The sequence below is a fragment of the Canis lupus genome, chromosome 2 (genome assembly GCF_011100685.1).
Source record: "Canis lupus familiaris isolate Mischka breed German Shepherd chromosome 2, alternate assembly UU_Cfam_GSD_1.0, whole genome shotgun sequence".
Lineage (NCBI taxonomy): Eukaryota > Metazoa > Chordata > Mammalia > Carnivora > Canidae > Canis > Canis lupus.
In genome coordinates this window covers 17,704,548-17,725,459 of record NC_049223.1, presented here as the reverse complement: position 1 = coordinate 17,725,459, position 20,912 = coordinate 17,704,548, and the positions used below count along the sequence as shown (strand labels likewise).

At 39.6% G+C, this 20,912-nt stretch overlaps 1 protein-coding gene and 1 long non-coding RNA gene across 10 annotated transcripts in view; one reads left to right on the top strand and one right to left on the bottom strand.

The window, feature by feature from the left end:
- CACNB2 (calcium voltage-gated channel auxiliary subunit beta 2) overlaps positions 1-20,912 on the top strand; it is a 374,689-nt gene that overhangs the window by 132,509 nt on the left and 221,268 nt on the right. The window contains exon 1 of one of the 8 annotated variants that reach the window (XM_038529969.1): positions 18,820-19,401. The exons of the other annotated variants lie outside the window; for them this stretch is intronic. Within the exon in view, the coding sequence (XP_038385897.1) occupies positions 19,321-19,401 (81 nt within the window). The 5' untranslated portion in view covers positions 18,820-19,320. Of the gene's footprint in view, positions 1-18,819; positions 19,402-20,912 lie in introns of those variants that run through there. 8 annotated transcript variants of the gene reach the window in all.
- On the bottom strand, positions 1,259-18,915 carry LOC111091415. Of its 2 annotated transcripts, XR_005355268.1 has the most exons (4): positions 18,633-18,915; positions 8,586-8,731; positions 4,621-4,776; positions 1,259-1,663 (listed from the first exon to the last, which is right to left on the bottom strand). It is a non-coding gene; the product is annotated as an uncharacterized LOC111091415 (long non-coding RNA). The 2 variants fall into 2 exon arrangements; XR_005355267.1 differs by lacking the exon at positions 1,259-1,663 and having other exon boundaries at positions 3,311-4,776; positions 18,633-18,913.

The following is a 20,912-nucleotide window of genomic DNA, read 5'->3' as shown; positions in this document are numbered from 1 at the left end:
ACATGTGTTCAACTCTGAAAATAATTGGCACATAGCAAGTACTCAATTAAGTCTGAACTGTCTTAGTTAATGTAATCTCTACCTTCCTTTGCATCTGAGCACCACTTCTCCTGTGATCAGAGAGTTGCTGAGAAAGGGCTGTCACTTTCGGAAGAATGAATTCACTGTTTTAAAGAAAGGTTTTGTAAAGTTTAGTTATGGAGAGCTGCAGCAGTCGTCATCCACCTGTTCATTCATGAAGGGATTACTTAGCACCTGCTCCTTGCCCACAGCTATCCTGAAAGCTCAAAGTACGGAGAGGAAGTGAACCCTTTCATCCCTGCCTTTAGGAGGGCCTGGCTTACTGGTGGATGATACTCTTTTGGAATATTAAAATGTTTGAGCTAACTGGAGTATCCAACAATAGGAGAAAACAAATGGTCCACCACCTATAGCAGAGAATACCAAACGAGCATTAAAGAGAAGAAATTGGGCTTGTACAGAACTGACATGGAAGGAGGTCTATGTTCCGAAAGTATGTTACACACAAAAAAAGTCGGAGAGCAATGTATATGTATGTGAGTATGGTCACATTTACTCTGCATGCATTTATATCTATATTAGCGTCTGCATAAGAAGAGGTCTGCAAGGCTATACCAATGTGTGCCAAGCTCGCCGAAGTAGGATTATAGAGAGACAGGTGGGATTTTACTTTTTGTATCATGTGATATTTTGTAGTGAGCACACAATTTTTGTAATAGATAATAAGATAAATATTTTTTTAAAGATCTCATTTGTTTATTTCGGAGAGAGAGAGAGAGCACAAGCAGGGGGAGGGGCAGAGGGAGAAGGAGAAGCAGACTCCCCACTGAGCAGAGAGCTTGACTCCGGGTTCCATTCCAGGACCCTGAGATCATGACCTAAGAGGAAGGCAGATGCTTAACCCTCTGAGCCACAGGTGCCCCAAGATAAATACCTTTAAATTAATTGACCCTTCACCTTCTTCCAGAAAGGCTTATAAAATATAAATTAATGAATGTAATACATATTTTAGCTCTTCAGAAAACACTCCACTTGAAATGCATCGAGTGAAAACCATGCAGAAATTGAGAAATCTGTTCACCAAGAAATTGTCATAGGTACTCACAGAATTATTTTGAAATAAGAATGGGATGGGATGTGTAGATGCACTCAGTTGTGGACCAGGGTCGAGTCTTTCCCATTGCATGCTGAGAACCTGTTACACAAGGGTAGTCAAATCTTATTAAATTTATTTGCACTCTGACATGTCTTTATTGTTGGCACATTTCCTAAGCCAATAAGATCAGAAGGAAGGCACATATGAGATCTAAGCAGAGGAACGTAGATCACTTGAGAGCTATTTCCATTGGTTGATGCTGACCTAGTGAGTCTTCCTCACTAAGGCAGCACACCAGTCAGTATGGTCAGATAGTTTGAGCATTGGCCATGGTTCTGTCCCACTGTTCCAAAACACCTTCGCCCTCATGAGACCTCATGCACCTGTTTCCGTTCTTCTCTTCCCATGCCTTCTCACACGCCTGCTATATCTTTCTTTCCTCATTTATATTGGTATTCCTTCAGGCAGTCATACATCTGTATTCAATTCTCAGAGAAGCTGATGAATACCAATATGCATTTGGAAAAGGCTTAAAAGAAGGAAAACCTAAAAAAAAAAAAATTAAAAATAGACTGATGAAGAAATGGCCAAAACAATGGAAGGAAAACTCTTCTTTGTATATGCTGATGGTGAGTGACTAAATCTCTAGGCCCCGCTGAGATCCTCCCCCCGCCCCTCAAATTTCACCCCCTTATAAACATCGAACAGCCTCCAGGAATCTGTATTTGGGAACTCCACAGGCCCTGCAAACACAACCTGTGCAAAAGTGACCCTATGGTCTCCACCCTGCTCCTACTCACCGCTGAGCCTCCTTCCACTCTCCCGCCAACACCTGCATCTCCTTGCACCTCATGAGTCAGATTGGAAGGCACTGGGATCCTTTCCGTTTGTCCAAGCCAGAAATGAATCATTTTCCCTTCACTATCTGACCCAATCAGCCATCACATACAATCACTTATACCTCAAGGGCTCTAGAATCTTCTCTCCTCTGTCCCATCTCTCTCAACCCTAGTACACCCCTCCCAGATTACTGCAGCAACCTACGGACTGGTCTTCCTGTCTTAGTTGTAATTCTTGAACAACCTTTCCAGCACATTGTAATAGCCATTGTGATTCTTCTCAAATGCAATCATGTTATTTCCTTGCCCAAAACCCCCAGTGAATTCCTATTTTCTGAAAATGTAAGAATAGTCGGGTTTTTTTTTTTTTAAGATTTTTATTTATTTATTTGAGAGAGAGAGAGCACAAACAGGGGGAGCAGCAGAGGAAGAGGGAGAAGCAGATTCCCCACTGAGCAGGCTCCTGGATGTAGGGCGCAATCCCAGGACCCCAGGATCATGACCTGAGCCAAAGGCAGACGCTTAACCAACTGAGCCACCCAGGCAACCCTGAATATGTAAGTATAGTCTGATCAGCATGTATTATTATTATCAGCAGCCTTATCAGGCCTTTCCTGATAAGGCTCTGTTTGCCCCGAGGGCCCTAGCCCTATACACTGTCCCACTCAAGTCGCAGTGGCATTGAATGCCTGTCATTGTTCTCAGTGCCCAGTGTTCTGTGTTGCCTCTGCTCCTCAGTAGACTCTGTTCCCAAATGTGGGGCAGGTGTCCTTGCTCTTTCCTGCAACAGCACTTACTATACCATATCATAATTACTCCTCTAATTGTGCCTCTTTGAACTTAAGTTCCCTTTTCATGATTGTATCCTGATTTTCCAGCAAGAATATCTTGCCTGTGGCAGATGATCAAGATCTATTTGTTGAATGAGTAAATAAATAGTGCTGGGCAAATATGATTAAATTTTTATTTTTGGTTCCTATTGGTCATTATAACATGCAAATTTTTTATATTTATATAAATTCATTATGTACATGGGTATATGTGTGTGCAAACACACACAGCTTTGTGATGATACACAGTTAAATTCCTTGGTCTTTTCAGTATTTATAAAGTAGAAGATAAATTTTGTTGCTAGAATTTGAAACTATGTAATTATTTACACTTTAGGCCTCTTTTCCTTGTTTAGATTATATTCTGTTCATTTCTTTTAGGGATATGTAAACAAGAACCAGCTATTTACCCATGGCAAGGACCTGCTCTGAGTGCAGAGCTTGATTTAAATAATGAAATTAACCAAAATCCATAAACTAATTTAATTTTAAAACAGTGGTTACAAAATAGGTAAATGTTTTTCTAAAGTATCTTTAATCGCAGCCATTTAAAAATGAAAACACCACCGGATTAGTCTTTTGAGACCTTGAAATAAAGGCTTTAACAGCCATGTGTATTAAAAGCTGCCCCATCTTTCCCATATTAAACAAGCGGCTCCTATTTTAGATGTGTCATTCCTCCCCACTTCCCCCCATCGGAGCTCAGGCAGGTAGCACTGCTCTGATGCAGCCTTTTGTGTTGTTGGCTTAGAGGCCTTCTATTGCCAGATGACCTTTCTGCTGAATAGATCTGCTTCCCATTGAGCCAGACTCCTCTGTTTGTTCTCTTTCTTGGTATTACATTGAGATAACAGCCAATTCTCTTCTGTTTGAATCATCAGAAGTGGCTCCATTTATTGTTTACTGGGCTTTCTTTTCCCCTTGCACTTTTGTGATGAGCATATTACTGTTCTCCTCCCCATCACCAAAGGAATAAATAATTTATATAACCCACTCTGATTTCCAAACAGCAACACAGAAGAAAGGGAGTTGGGGGCAAAGTGGCTTCTCTCAGCGCTGTGACTAAGGCACTGGGTGTGTTGGAGTTTATGTATTTCTTGTCTCTCACCATTTTAGGGGGTTTAGGGGGCTATGAAGCTTCCCGACAGGAGTCATTGAGTTCTCTTTGGTCATTTCATTATTGGGAAAATTAGCTTGCTCCTTGGGGTAGATATTAGACTATGAAACATCATTGCATATGTTTCATTGCATATGTTGCAACCTTTTTTTCAACATAAATTGTTGGGACACACTCAATTTCCAGGGCATGTGGCTGAAGGAGAACAGAACAGGGTGGAGGGCAAGGGGAAGTTAAAAAAAAAGTCCACTTGAAAGATCTGAAATCTCTGTTACCCTCTCTCCCCAAGGTACATACCTCTCATCAGTCATCACTTTGCAAAGATTTATAAAGGGTGGATAAGATAATTTGGGAGTACACAGTAGAAATCCCCTCTTTCTAATTTAACACATGGAATTCATGGGTTGTTTATGGCAGTGTTTCTCAGTGTGTTCATTGGGTCACTAGCATGAGAATTTTTAGGAGTGTTTGTGAAAAGAAGTGCCCATCCCTGGGAACAATGCCAGATCCATAGAATCTGCATCTCAGGGATGGATCTTCATCATTTAATTTTCCATAACCTCTCCGTGATTTTTTGTGCACACTGTTGCTTGGAGAGATCTCAGAGAATCAAAGGAAATATGAAAGTCAGGCTGGGAGTGTCAGGAATTGTGAGAATCTGGGTGGCAGGAATTGTGGCCAGGCTCCTCATTGTCCTTCTAAGGCGAGGCAGCTCACCTCAAGTCAACTTGTGTCAGGTTAGTCAAGGTTTGAATTCTTCAGAAAAAGGATCTGAGTGGAACAGCCTGATCTTCTTCAGACCAGGAGAGGGGAGGACTACTTGACTGACAATGGAGGAGAAGAATTTCCCAAAGGAAACACCAAGCGTTGTTTCTAGGAAAAAAAAAAAAAAAGTAATAGGTCCTGCACAGCAGAAATTACAGATGATCTTTGCACAGACATAGAACATAATGATAGGAATTTTTAAATGAGCCATGCTCTCGCATGGTTAAAGCTTAGGAAGTGAAGCATTAGCATCTTTAAGCTTAGCAGGGCTGAGGTTCCTTGGTTACATAAATGCGGATTATGGAAGATGAAGTTTGTAGGAAAAATCCAGAATTGCCTTTCCAGTAGAATTATGCCTGGTAAAAACTTGATGAGAACAAAGACTTAATTTTTGAGTCGATTTGAGTAATTAATAATGACAGTAAAGATTTTATTCAGATGTTCTGTAACTATTGGCAACCTGCTGAATTATAATATTGAATTGTAACTGAAGTCTATAGAATCAGCTAAGGAACACTACGAAGAGTCTATCAAGAAAAGCTCAAGTAAAATATCATATATTCTTTTACTCCTTGCAAGGTATGACTTTTGTTACCAGATTTAATTCATACCATTTATTTCTCCTTGAGCAACACTGACCTTCTGGGAACCATGGGTTGGAGCAGACACAGTCCTGATAAATGTCTAGCATGAAAGATGCACTGTGGATTACATATTTCTAGAAAGTTCTACTCCTTGGCAGTCTTAACTAACCTCTAACCATTAAATCATTGTGGATGCCACAGAAAGAAATAGGATATCCCATGTGTGATGGCATGTGATAGGCCACACTGGTAAAATCTATTGGCAGCTTTCCTTACAGCAAGATTAATTTGGCGGAAATAAATTGACTTGTCTCCTTATTTTAATGAACTAAATTTCAGTTCCAGAAAAATAGCGAAGGGAAAGAAGGCACCTAAAGTAGAAAAGGATAAGGAAGAGATTTTACAAACTTGTTTCAAAATATCAGCACTCGGGCAGCCCCGGTGGTCCAGCGGTTTAGCGCTGCCTTTAGCCCAGGGTGTGATCCTGGAGACTCGGGATCGAGTCCCACGTCGGGCTCCATGCATGGAGCCTGCTTCTCCCTCTGCCTGTGTCTCTGCCTCTCTCTCTCTCTCTCTGTGCCTCTCATGAAAAAATAAATAAAATCTTAAGTATATATATATATATATATATATATATATATATCAGCACCTCAGTACCTTTTTTTTCCCCTGAAGGAGCACTGAAAATGCCTTTAAAAGTGTTTTAATTAGGGGCGCCTGGGTGGCTCAGCGGTTGAACATCTGCCTCCGCTCAGGTCATGATCCCAGGGTCCTGGGATCGAGTCCCACATCAGGCTCCCGGTAGGGAGCCTGCTTCTCCCTCTGCCTGTGTCTCTGCTGCTCTCTGTGTCTCTCGTGAATAAATAAGTAAAATCCTTTTTTTTAAAAAAAGTGATTTTTAATTGCTTCAGAAAGTTTCTTGAACGAGCTCCCAAACGCGAATCCCTCAAATTTGAGTAAAGCAATACAGACCCTAGAACTTGTAATCTTATATTTAAGGGCTCTTGGCAGGGTTTGACTGTTCATTTTTGTCTAGTGGGAAGGGAGGAGACATCAGAGCTTCTGCTCATCCCATCTTCTCTTCCTTTGGGGTCACAAAGGAGAAATCTGTGTATTTTTTTTTCATGCAGTTGCAGACCTCTACTTTAGTTAAATTCTTCTGGTTTTAAAAATTTATTCATTTTTAAAACTTGCTCAACCCCTCTTGAAACAATCAATTTCATAGATTTTCATTTCTGAACCATAATTATAGTGTGCTCATTACTGTTTAAAATAATAGAATTCTTATTTCTACAGACCAAAGAGCACTTTAAGTTTTGAAATGAATCCCGACTTCAAAGGGAAAAGCCATCACTGCTAGAAAGTACTTTTCTGATTTTTCGTTTATTCCCTATATGAGTCCTTATTGCACTGTTTCTTTCATTGAGCTTGACTCTTGAACTATGATTGACAGTACAATCAGGTTAAAGAATACTCTTAAAAGACACTGATTTGGGTTCTTTTCACTCTACAGCTCCATGAAAAATGAGATGACAATCTGACTTTTTTTCTCAGTTGATTGGATGTTCCTTGTTTACCTTCTTAAACCTTTGATGAGACATGCACTTCTCTATGGCATTTTTTAAAGTTGTTAAGGCAGTGAGGATTTCTCTCTGACAACTCTGCTCCATTACTCTCTGGAGAAAATGGCAATCACTTGGAGCTTTACAGTTTCATCTATGATTAGATTTCAGACTGTAGGCTTTAGTTAACTGCTAGATCTCCAGTGGGTCTGATATAAGTACTGATATGCTATCCTTAGTACGAGCTATCAGAATTCATTTCCCCAATATTATCTTGTTAATGCTAGTACTTCTTCATACAGGGGAAAACTTAGCCTCCTAATAAACAGATGCAAGAGACTGCAGACACATGTATTTTTTTAAAAGATTTATTTATTTATTTCAGAGAAAGAGAGAGAGAGAGCACTCATGGCATAGGGGGTAGGGAGGAGAAGAAGCAGAGTGAGAAGCAGATTTTCCTACTGAGCTTGATCTCAAGACCTGAGATCATGATCTGAGTCAAAATCCAGAGTCAGAGGCTTAACTGACTGAACTGCCCCGGTGCCCCTAGACACATGAATTTTTGAAGATCAGCTTCTAGGATCTGATGAAAGGGTATACACCCAGAATTATTCTCATTTTAAATGAATTGGCACATGAAGAAAATAAAGTCCATTCTTATTCTTCATGAAAGAATGGTTTTTAGGGGAAAATAAAGTCCATTCTTATTCTTCATGCAAGAATGGTTTTTAAGGGACACCTGGGTGGCTCAGTGGTTGAGTGCCTTCAGCTCAGGGCGTGATACCAGGGTCCTGGGATCGAGTCCCACATTGGGCTCCTTGTGGGGAGCCTACTTCTGCCTATGTCTCTGTCTCTGTCTCTCTCTCTGTGTGTCTCATGAATAAATAAATAAAATCTTAAAAAAAAAGAATGGTTTTTAAAGTTTATTTTAAATAATGGTTCTGCTTTTTGTAAAGCTCACACTAATACACTAAATGTTTTTACTGTATGACTTCTAAATTACCGTGTAGTCTAACTAAGCTCAAGATTTGAATTTCAGAGTAAATCTTCACCTTCAGTTTTTATTAGTAATGTGAACCTATTTCTCTGGTTTCAAACTCTGTGACTTCATTGCAACCAGAATGCTGAAACTTTGTTTAGATTAAATAAGAACTCATTATCCAACTTTTCTTCATTCTTTCCCAGCCTTTCATAAGTTGCCATGAAAGAATTAAAATATACCTTATAGCAGTTTTAAATAATAACTAATCAATCCACTCAGAATATCAATGTACCATGCGTTGTTTTCAGCTTCACATAGTCTAAGAGATTAGAACTGCTGCAAACTTTGGTTGAAAAGCAAAGTGATCTCAGTTTCATGATAAATTAACTTTAGAAACAAAGAGTGAAATTGATAGAAGCAGTAATAAAAAGAAATGAATAATTATGCCAACCTTATTAGAAATGCCAGTCATGTCCTTGCCAGCCTGTAGCCTTGTGTTACGTGAAATTGCCGAACGCATCCTACTGCAAAGGGCAGCCCTACGTGGGTTACACAGACTCCACTGCCCTGCATCCCTCCAGGCAGCCAAAATGTGTTCGATCGGGGGAAGCGCTTTGACTCAGGAATTTAAATGAGGGATTCACAGAATCATTTAGCTCCAGAAGCAGGAGCCAAAAACTGGTCATGGATGAGGGGTCGAGTCACAGGGAGTCACAGGAGGCCCAAAATTTGAGTAAAAATATGCAAGGAAGCAGAAGCTGTGTATATGTCAGAAAAGGTGAGACTCACCCAAGTGGCTGGGAGTGCAGGAAATAGCATGGCCCCTGAAGACAGTGCTCAGGAGGGCAGGTTCTGTTGATGGCACAGCAGCAGAGTGGAGATCTAAAACAGGTCCTGGCCTTTCTGAAGTCCGATTATTCACTTTTTCAGAGGTCCTGCAAATGCGTATCTTTAAAATAAGGCCCTGCCACTTGAGGGATTTATTTATTTATTTTATTTTATTTTATTTTATTTTATTTTATTTTTTTTATTTATTTATTTATTTATTTATTTATTTATTTATTTATTTATTTATTCATGATAGAGAGAGAGAGGCAGAGACACAGGCAGAGGGAGAAGCAGGCTCCATGCAGGGAGCCCGACGTGGGACTCGATCCCAGGACCTCAGGATTGCGCCCTGGGCCGAAGGCAGGCGCTAAACTGCTGAGCCATCCAGGGATCCCCGATCTCTGTCCTTTTGAACCAAGTGGTCCAGACTCCAATAAAGAAAGGAAAAATCACATTCACCAGAGGAGACGAGTGAATACCAAATGTGAGCATAGACTCAAATAATATATATACAGGACACATCAGTGTAAGGTAGAGGTGAAGGGTAGACACACAGCTTCATAAAACAAGAATGATTTCTCATATTCTTTAAAGGGAAACATATTTGATTCTTAGCTTGATGTTTAGGTTTATTCATTAATTCAATAAGTATTTGGTTTCTGGCACATTTTAGATACTCTCTTATTCTAGAGGGACATAACGATGAGTCAAATAGTCCCTTCCCTCCAGGAACTTATAGTATGTGCCTAGAATAAAACAATATCTTTCATTTTTAAAACAGCAGACTGCTTTTGAATTCTCAAACTGTTATCCTCACTTAGGCAGATTAATCTATGGGAGCTTCTCTGGGAACCAGTTTCCTGCAACCAGTTATAATGTGGCTATTTGCCTGTAAATCTCAGGTCAGATCTTAGATTTAAATGAGTAGCCTTCATACCATCCAGAAATGGATCTTTTCTCAATGACATAAAATTTTGTGTGCTAGTATATCTCATTAGAAGGAAATGACTACTACTTTGTTTTTATTTATTTTTATTTTTTTAAGATTTTACTTTTTTATTTGAGAGAGAGAGAGAGCCAGCACCAGCAGGGGGGAGAGGGAGAAGCAGACGCCCCGCTAAGCAGGGAGCCCAACTCGATCCCAGGACCTTGGGATCCTGGGATCCTGACCTGAACTGAAGGCAGACACTTATCAACTGAGCCACACAGGCACCCTACTCCTTTGTTTTTAAAGATTGATTGATTGATTGATTGATTGATTGATTTATGGGATAGAGAGAGAAAGAACCAGTGCCTGCGAGCTAGGGAATGGGCAGAGGAAGAGGGAGATGCAAACTCCCTACTGAGCATGGAGCCCCACCCAATCTTCTGACCCTGAGATCATGACCTGAACCAAAATCAAGAGTCAGACCTTTAACTGAGCCACCCAGCACCCCAGGAAATGACTACTCCTAGTAGTATTGTTACTATATAGTCAGAATTTAAGGCTAATCACACAAAGGCTATACATGCATTACAACCAAAGAAGTACAGGATTTGTATTGAGATTTGATGTGGTGAGAAATAAGAAGCCAACATATTTGTGATCATAAATCTACATGGATGTGAGTAGGGACATGGAAGGAAGACCCTTGGCATCTTAGGCAGTTGGACTCCAATGAAGAAGCTCAGGGACCACACTGTCCTGTATTCTCCAGATGAGGTGATAAAAGGATGAGAATCTCAGCGATGGGGGCCATTGAGAGACAGAAAGACAATGGAATATAAATATAGTGATTCTAATTTTTCCTATTTTTACTCATAAAATATTATTTATTTAGACCAAAATTGTATGTGTCCCAAGGGTGTTAGAGCTAGAAAATGGCTAAGATGACCAAAGATAGTCATTCTGCTTTTCCTAACATGTTTTGGGTCAGTCACTCCCCCGCCCCAAAAATAGTTGTCTGTTTTTTAATCTCTAGTAAGTTTTGGTTAAAATTCAGGATACTTGCAAATCTTCACCCTTTTCTTATCAAGGACATTTTAATTTAGCTGGTTGGCCAAATTAATGAAATCTGAATGTCTTTGGCTATGTTTTTGAAAGCTGTCCCAGAACTGGTAAAACACACACACACACACACACACACACACACACACACACACACACATCATTCTATTCTTTCTGGAAGAAGTTCAGATAGGCCCCTCCCTCCCTGCTGCTATGACCTCCCTCATTTCCCTCTCTCCTCTCCTCTCCCCATGTTCAGTAAGAAAGAACCAGAAAATGGCTTTGTGACTATTATTCAGTAACAAGTCATTGTCAATGACTCCCTCCAAGGGACAGGATGCTGTGGTTAGACCCTTGCTTAAGAAGTCATTGTTTTATGACTTTTTCCATGTCCTCGTCCTCTCTGGGTTAGATTACTGCAGCGTGCTCTACTGGGATGTATCTTTGAAGTTCACTTGGCAAACACTTATATTATCACTTCAGCCAACATTTTTTTGTGTATAATATGTCATAGTAGTATATATTAAAATGATGAATGTGGTTCTTGCCCTTGAAGAATTGTTAATCCAACAAGGATCAGCATTTAGTTGATAGCCTATCGTAAGATGATAAATTGTCATAGGAAGTATCATGACTTATTGACAGAATTTTGGGAAGTCTGTTAGAAATATTTGTATTGGAAAGGCATAGTCCCTAGCACAAAAATATGCTTAATATATGCTGGGCGAATAAATAAATAATTCTGGGTGGATTTTGTTTTCTTCCCAAGTGATGTTGTCCTGATATCTGGAATATGAATGCAATTGAGATTCTTGTGTAATAGTTAGGTATTTATTTGAAAGTGACAGACCTCAATTTAAAGAAGAGAGTAAAAATTGGAAGAAAAAAATATTCGGATTGATCTAAACTAAGTACAGAGCTCTTCAAAGTCACAGCTTCTAATAGCGCTGGCTTGAGCTAAACAATTTCCTGTTCAAGAGAACAAATTCTGACAGCCATTTCAAATCATCAGAGCTAAGTTTTTATTAACTGTATTTTTCAGTAGGCCATCAATTTATCCATTATATTCATCAAAAATTAAGAAAAACAAATTTATACATTGCTAATTGGCCTCCCTCATTTGAAAGCATGTGTACACACAGTTTAGTTTTGAGCAGACCTAAATTCTATTTTGAATGATTAATACTGCATGTCATTTCTCCACAATTGGCACGTCTTCATCTGGATTATGAGTTACATTTAGAGAATAAGAATAATAATCATTGACAGTGAGCATTTATTGAGTCCATACTATGTGCTCGGCACTCTTCTAATTGCTTTGTAAGGCTCATTGAAACCTTATAAACTAGGAACTCTATAAAATCCTTTTCTTTTTAGAGGAACAAATTGAGACACAGAGGGACTGTGGCCAGAATTGGACAGCTAGTAAATGCCAGAACCAGGATTTGAATCTGAGTCTACTCTTTTATTCATTACATTTTAGGTCTCTGCTAGTCATCATGGCCATTCTGTGCATATTAGAAAAAAGACTGTCTTTGAGTGGACAGATTAGAAAAATGCCACCCCTGTTGGGCAGATGTAGCCTCTGTTGATTTCACTCCTAACTTGGCCTTTGGCCAGGGCATTTTTGCAGTGCACAGAACGTACAACACTGCATGGCAGCCTCATCTTCACGTCTTCCACTACCTATCAGTACTTTTGCAAATCTCAAGTAACTTTCACATGCATGATTTATTTGATTTTGGCTCTGGCCATATTACATAAACATAAAAGTTAATTATCCTTCCTTTACAAAAGAGAAATTGGAGACTCACACAGGCTCATACATTGATCACACAATAAGCACCTCATGAAGACCAAGCAGGAATCCAGGAGCAGGGAGATCCCAGGTACTGAGCCACTACATGCTTTACAATCTACATGCTATATACATGGTTTCATACAATGTTCACAAAAGCTCTTGTGGGCTAGTTGTCACTGGAGTCTTTATGTGGATGAGGAAACAGGCCCAACAAAGCTAATTCCCTTGCCCTAGTTTCCATATTTTGTACATGGAGGCATCAGAGTTCAATTTTGGTCCATTTGACTCCAAATATGTGCCCTTTCTGCCATGCCTACTCCATCTCTACTAGAGTGTATCTGATCAGTAGGTGTAGATGTATACACACACACACACACACACACACACACACACACAAAGACTCATTGGTGTTGAGTACTTGGAGTTTAGGATAAAGCACTGCTTAGACAAAATAGCCTACAGAGGATACACCAGGGAAGCTACTGCTTGCAATTTTAATAGGTTAGGACCTAAAGATGTAATACTTTCAAGAGGGAGAACCACTTACTTCATCAGGATGCACTAATTGAGCACCTGTTAAATACCAGGCAGCTATTTAGTTGTAATGTGAGCTATAAGGCTGAAAATGGAAGCACTTATCCTCCAGGGGATCACAGTCTAGTTAGTGAGATAACTAAAGTGCCTAGATGTGAAAACTCTAGCTACTCAATAATCCCCAAGGCCCTCTTTCAATAGGGGCTCACTTAGTGGATTCACAAAAGAAACACAGATTTGGAACCTCATGGACTTGCAACTCCATTCTCTCCACTGAACAGAGTGGATGCATCTAATAATAGTAGACATTTTTTCCCAAAAGCAGAGCCTGAGACAAGGACTCAGTGCAGGGAGTTTATTGGGCTGGTGATGTCTGGGGGACAGAGATTGAAAAAGCCAATATAAAAGAATGTTATCAAGGTTGTGGGCAAGGGGGCTAGAGTGGACCAGGTTTCCTGAAAAGTGTACCAAAACCTCCCAGAATTGTCCACTCTGAGGATAGCAGTCAGGAGCATGTGTGTCCTATTCTGTCTCCTATTCATTGGGAGTCAATGCTAGGGACAGAGACTCCCCCACTCTTCTGGGTTTGCTGCTAGACTGAGTGGATGTTTACAGGATCTAAGGCTCTGTGGCAGAGTGGAATGTTGCATGGCATGGCTTAAAGACCCAGAGTAAACTGTTGCTGTGGCTGAGATTGGGGGTGGTTGAGAAGATGGGAACCTGTTCTAGTCTTTTCCATGAGTGGCAGCACTGGTCAGCTGTTCTTATTATAACTGGAAAGTTAGACCAACCAAGAGGGCAGATGTAGGCATCAGACTCTAGGGAGTCAAAGCTGCATGTTGCCCTGGGTACTTAAAGCTCTCTGGGTCTCTGCAGTTGCCCCTCACTCCTCATCATGAGCTGCATGCCTAGTGTTCATGCGTTTAGATAGTATTCATTCCCTCTGAATCTGGGCCGGTCCTCTGGTGCTATTAGTCACTTTTGACAAGTAGAGCATGGTGGAAGTAATGGTGTGTGATTTTCAAGGTTAGGTAAGAATCTTTGCAGCTCCCCACAGGGTTTCTTGGACTGCTTGCTCTTGGAATACTGTCTCTCAGAATGTAGGTGGCATACTGAGAGGGGCTCCAACCACATGGAGAGGTCATGTGTTGTGCTGTGGTCACCAGGCCCAGCTGACCTCCCAGCTGACCTCCCAGCTGACAGCCTGTATAACTGCCAGCCATGTGAGTGGCATCTTGGGTGTCCAATGTAGTCAGGCCTCCAGATGACTCAGCCCCAGCATCTATATGACCATAACCACATCAGGGTCCTCAAATGGAAACTACCCAACTGAGCCCAGGGAACCCACAGAGCCATGAGATGTAATAAATTATGGTTTTAAGCCATTAAGCTTTGGGACAATTTGTTGCAGATCAGTAGTTAAGCGGCATGGGATATCAATCAGTTATTTCTTAGATAACAGTAAGGTTTTACTTTGGTACCCAGTCGCTATATGACATTTTAAAGACTCAATTTTTTTACTTTTTACTTACCATAAAAACGAGCCTTTGAAATAATTTTGTGGAATAATATTGCTGCTTATCAGTTTTCTCCTGATAGCTTTATAGATGAAATTCTTAGATTTATTGTGCCATGAATCCTTTCGTAGTCTGGTAAAGCCCGAAGGAGTTTTTCTTGGAACAGTATTTTTGAGTGCATAATATAAAATTTGTAGAATTAGAGAGGAAACTGATCATATGATGACATAGTTTTCAAAATATGTTAGAAGCCAAATCTGTGATATAATACACTTTTTATTAGTGTAGTAAATAACAATACTAACAATCTTGAGTCTTAGAACACCCAACTCATCCCTAGATTTTTCCCATTAACATTTGATACACTTTCTTTTTTTTAATATACTGTGTCACATCTGTCCATCTAAACATCTATCCATCCATCTATGCATCATCAAACCATCCTAATGTCTTTATGCATGTCAATGTAAATTGCAAAGCAAATTGCAGGTTTCCTCTAAATGATTCAGCATGTATATCATAAACTAGAAGATGGACATATTTCAAGATACCTGAAACAATTATTATCTGATGAACATATGTGTGATTTCTATTGCTGACATCTGTAACTGAGAGAAATGCTAAATTTCAATCAGAAGTTATCGAAAATAAGATGCAGTCTTTTTCCATTCAAGTTCATGAACTCCCTAGATTTTATTCATAGGTTCCTTGGATTCCAAGAGTCCCACATTAAGAGGTCTAATATGTGAAATGTGCAGTGAGTCCATGAATTAATTTAAAATTTAAGTCAAATATATACAATAATCTAGGCATATTTTAAAACTCAAGTTTTTAAAATAAATTCTGATGCTTTTACCTTTTGGGTGCTGTAGTAAAACTAAGGAAAGAAGTTTAGAATCCTCCAAAGAGTCATTGAAAAGAAAAAGAAAGGAAGAATTATTGAATTGACATCGGTATGAGTTTGGTAGGCCTGCTGTAAGTACCCTAACCTGAGTGGCTTAAAGCTACAGAAATATATTGCCTTATAGCCTGGAGGCTGGAGCCCAAAATTTTTTTTTTAATTTTTTATTTATTTATGATAGGCACACAGTGAGAGAGAGAGAGGCAGAGACACAGGCAGAGGGAGAAGCAGGCTCCATGCACCGGGAGCCTGACGTGGGATTTGATCCTGGGTCTCCAGGATCGCTCCCTGGGCCAAAGGCAGGCGCTAAACCGCTGCGCCACCCAGGGATCCCATGGAGCCCAAAATTGATATATTATTAGCAGGGCCATGCTCACTTTGATAGCTCTAGGAGAGAATCCTTCTTTGCCTCTTCTAGCTTCCGGTGGTCAATGGCAATCCTTGGCTTTTGTTCCTTGGCTGACAGATGCAGCCTTCCGGTCACATGGCCGTCTTCTTCCTTCTGTGCATGTCTGTCTCTAGGTTCACAATTTCCCCTTCTTGTAAGGACACCAGCCATACTGGATTCCGGCCCAACCTAATGATCCCCTTTTAACTCGATTACCTCTGTAAAGACCTTGTTTCCAAATAAAGTCACATTTCCAAATAAAGTACTACTGGGGGTTAAAAGTTAAACATAGCTTTTGTGGGGGGACATAATTAAAGTGATAAAAAGAGCAGACCATTATTATGCAAAAGAACAAAGGTTTAGTGGTACTCTGAAACCAATTATTTCTAGAAGGATCTGAGATTAAATATGACTTGGACTTACATGGTCTTCTTTTTATACAACTCTCTTCTAGAGCTTTAAACTTGTGCTGGATATCTCTTCATGATTTTTAGAAAACTTGAAGTATAAAAATACAAATCGAAGTGATCGCTGGGATTCATGTGTTAGTCAAAATGTCAGGTTCCAAATTACTTCATCTATTTTTCAACAGTATTACACTGCAGAAAATTTTAACAGAAAATTATGTTCAAAGCACCATTTTAAAATTCATAATGGAACTGTACCTGGTTAGTCAACAATGGTTATTGAGCAACCGTGACTACGGTATTCCCAGAAGAGAAAAAAAATATGCTAGACGAGGGCCATGTCCTTAAGGGGTTTATAGCATAATGAGGCATATGAGATTTACTCATACACAGACTCAAAGGATACTCAAAGGATTTTTTTTTATTTTAAAAATCCCTTTTTATCTCTACTTTCATGTGTATCTAAAAAAAATTTTCTGATTTTTGAATTGGTTGAAAATTCAGGTCACATTTGTAATTTTAAATGTAGTATTGGGTTTTTCTTAAATTCAATATTGGAGGCACGTGAGTGGCTCAGATCATGATCCTGGGGTCCTGGGATCAAGTCCTGTATAGGGCTTCCCACAGGGAGCCTGCTTCTCCCTCTGCCTGTGTCTCTGCCTCTTTCTCTGTGTCTCTCATGAATAAATAAATAAAATATTTTTTAAAAAAATTCAATATTGATTAATACTGCCTATACAAAAATCATCCAAAATCATTAGAGATCAATTTCACTAGGTTGTTGTTGCTTTGATTAAGTAAGATAAAAATGGGAAAATATTTACCACATAGAACATTTTAATAAATGTTGGCTATTATTATAAACTGTATCTGTTGAGTGGATAGCACAAAGTCATCAGTCATTTAGGCCCCTTGTCTATAGCACTGGTATTTATGTGGCTAACTGTTGTCCCATCTTAGCTGCTTTATACTTCACAAAAATGCAATTCAAAATACAGTTGACCTTTGAACAACATGAGGGTTAGGGGAGCCAACCATCCATACAGTCGGAAATCCACATGTAACTTTTGACTCCCCCAAAACTTAAATGCTAATCATGTACAGGCTTTCGAAGTAACATAATCAGCTAGCATGTATTTTGTATGTTCAATATATTAGAGACTGTATTCTTATAATAAAGCAAGTGAGAGAAAAGAAAATATTAAGAAAATCATAAGGAAGAGAAATGGCATTTATAGGACTATACCGTGTTTACTAAAATAAATCCACATATATTAGGTGCCTGGGTGGCTCAATCAGTTAAGTGTCTGCCTTCAGCTCAGGTCATGATCCCGGAGTCCTGGGATGGAGCCCTGCATCCAGCTCCCTGCTCTAAGCCGGGAGCCTGCTTCTCCCTCTCCTTCTGGCCCTCCTCCTGCTTGTGCTCTCTCGTGCTCTCAAATAGACAAAAATTTTTAAAAATCCATCTGTAAGTGAACTTCATCAGTTTAAAACCATGTTGTTCAAGGGACAACTGTATTTCTTCTGAGGAGCTGTGGAAAATTATTATTTTCAAAATAAGTAGGAACCATAATTTCACAGAATTATCAGACACTTAAGGGAAACATCTGGTCTTTTATATATATATTTATAAATATATATACATATACATATAAATATATATATATTTATATATATGTATTCTTTGAGATTGGAAACAACCCAAGGAAAAAAAATCCAGATGTCATATGATTTCAGAGAGAGAGGAGTCTAGAAAGCATGGCTTTGGCTCAGTAAGTCTTCATTGAAAGGTATTGAATATCTCTAAATCTTAATTCTTCATCTTTAAGGTGTTGATATTAATACCTACTTCCAGGATTGCTTGGACCTGAGTATATGTAAATTCCCTTACGTCATGCTGGGCGTGTAGTAAATGCTCAGGAAAAGTGGCTTCCGATTCCCAACCCCTTTTGTAGTCTCCCATGACCTCAGTCTCTTGGTCAACGTGGTCACCCAGCCAGGGAAAAAAATTTTGATGCAATGGAAAAATGCTACGCATTTCTTTTCTAGGGATCTAACTTTCAATCTGAGAGAGCATTAGAATTTGAAAGAAATGGTTTGCTCCCCCTCTATTTGTATCTGTGCTGGATTCCCCTTGCTAGCAGATTCCCTCCTGCAGAACCTTCCAGAAGGCTTCTGTCTGATGACAAGAAGGACAACAGCATGGAGTTGTTCCAATCGCGTGGTGTTGCTTGCTGAGGGGGAAGGCAGAGGTCCGCCTGTATAATCCGATTTCATCAACTCACACTAATCACTACTGATAGTAGCAAAATTTAGCCTGGATCTGCTTAGTTAATCTAGATTGACAGGAGGTAAAAGAAAAGGGACACAAGGACACAGAAACAAAGGGAGGAGAGCCAACACTGATTTCCAGCCCTGCTCTTCCTTCTGGGCCTCCTAAATTGCTCCCCTCTGGGGCTTCTATTTTTCTTACCTTATAAACAAATGTCCCTGGTTGTTAGGAGACCAGCCTTTTCACGGAGCAGTCTCATCAACAACAGGTGCACTGTGAGTCTGGGAGACCGCGGAGAGAGCACACCTACGTGAGGCTGCGCAGAAGGTACTTACAGGTACACATTGTACCTGAGACTATGTATTATTTATTGAAACTGAGCTCTGCTTTCTCTTGATCCTCTGGGCAGCCCTGGAGCCAGGCGCCTCCTAAAATGGTTGCCACCAGCTGCTAACCTGCAAGGTCTCCTAAGTGCTTTGCTTTCACCATTCCTCTTCCTAAGTGATTGTGAGCTCCCGCCAGCGAGCTTTTCATTAAAGCTTGGGGAGCAACTGGGACTTGCACTTTAGCAGCCGAGGGAGGAATTCCCCTGGGATTTTGGACATGTTTGCACATGGATTCAAGTTTTCTTTTTGAAGGGAAGACTCCACTCTGGATTCTGCGGATCTAGAGAAGAGAAGACACACATGTTGCATTTTCTGCCTCCATAGACGGAGTGGTTGAAGTAGTGATCTGTTATGTGTGTGTTCACATGCTCAGTGCTGAGAAGAAAAATGGGTTATCTGAAGGTGATCTTCATTGTTACTTATGACAGCTGTGTCTGGCAAACCAGGGCACTTTTTGCATTTGGGTAACAAAGACATTTGGAATATACTCCAGTGGATTTTCCATGTTGGTGAAACTGTTGTTGGCCACCGCAGTACTGCTGGTTGCCATGCTAAAAACACCTAAGGGTAAAAATGTCTCCTGGGTAAGTAGATAATGATTTTATACCTCTTAAAAAAAATTTTTTTTTTCAAGCAGAAACACATAATTGGAGAGCTTAAAGACATCTAGTGGTTTCATGATAGAAGTGTTGGGGAGACTTGCAGAAAGGATTTGCCTGAGAAAAGCATAGAAATGTCTGTATTAGTGTTAGAGATTCTTTGGCAAAAGCCTGGTGGTGTGCTTGCTAAAATATGAGCTATAAGACATATGAATTCTAGGCTTCTGTTGCCGCTTTGAAGTGGCTTCCCTTTTTACATCTAATTTAACATGTTTCAATATGAAAATCAAGGTTTTGATTTTAAGGTGTTTTTAATTGTTTGTGTTCAGCAAAGATAGTGTAGATTTCCTTGGGGAGTATTAAGTCAGATTTGACTGGTAGGATGTGCAGAGTTTTCATGATTTGGGTATCTCATTCCCCCTGTTTGTTTTTTTTTTTTTTTTCTTAGAAGCAAGATAGCAATAGGTATTTTTCGATTTTACCCATCTAATTAAATTCTGTCAGTCAATAATAGACATGCACAGTGGAAGTTACACATTCCAGGAACAACAAGGACATGTTAATCCTAATTGAGTTTCACTCATTTATGTTGTTTTAAGTTAGTTTCCTACCAAAAATACATAATATACTAGATTGAGCTCAAAATAATGGGAACAATCTGTAAACCCTTAAAGGAACAGGTGGCTTTAGTTCCCTGCTATCATGTTTGGGACATTAAAATTAATAGGCAAATGGATTCCCTTCTACTCTCCATATAAAGTTGGGTCTCAGACACCAATGTGTTCAGCCAACACCAGCACATACAACCCAACCATACTCGATGCAGAATTTATTAGATTTATGATTGTGGTCTTCTTAATATAACTCAGGAGAAAGAAAGGATTCTATTTTCTACTACCTTAGTTCGAAATTTACTAATTAGGTTATTCTTTGTATGAAATAGCACAATACATATTTGAAATGGCGACTGATCTTTTTCTGTTATTGATGGTTGTTCTTCATAAAAAGAGATGTATCTTAGTTTAAACACAATTCCCAATTCCCAGAATTATTTCAAGCAACTGACAAAATTTTCTTTCAAGTTATTATTCATCGTCAAAACTTACATCGATTTCTTTGGTCATGACATTATTATTGTTACTGTTGATTTTTTCGCCTCGTCCCAGTATAACCAAGGGGTATGATCCACAGACCTCTGGCCTATCCAGTGAATTTCATTCCCTCTCTGTACGGGTGGCTCCAGCAGCTAATTGTGATTCCCAGTTGGGTCTCTGCCACTTTCTCCCAGTGTATAAACACCAAAGAAAAGAGTAGTTCTGAAAGTATATCCCCTCCTTCATCCGATTAATCCCTTCTAAAAGATTAATTCTCCCAAAGCAGTGTCTGCCTAATGGAGTGTTTCTGCCATGAGGGCAAAACTTGAAACATTTTATAAGCTCAGACCACCACTGGGTTTGGTTTACTTCAGACTCAGTTGTGCCAATATTTTTGTAAAA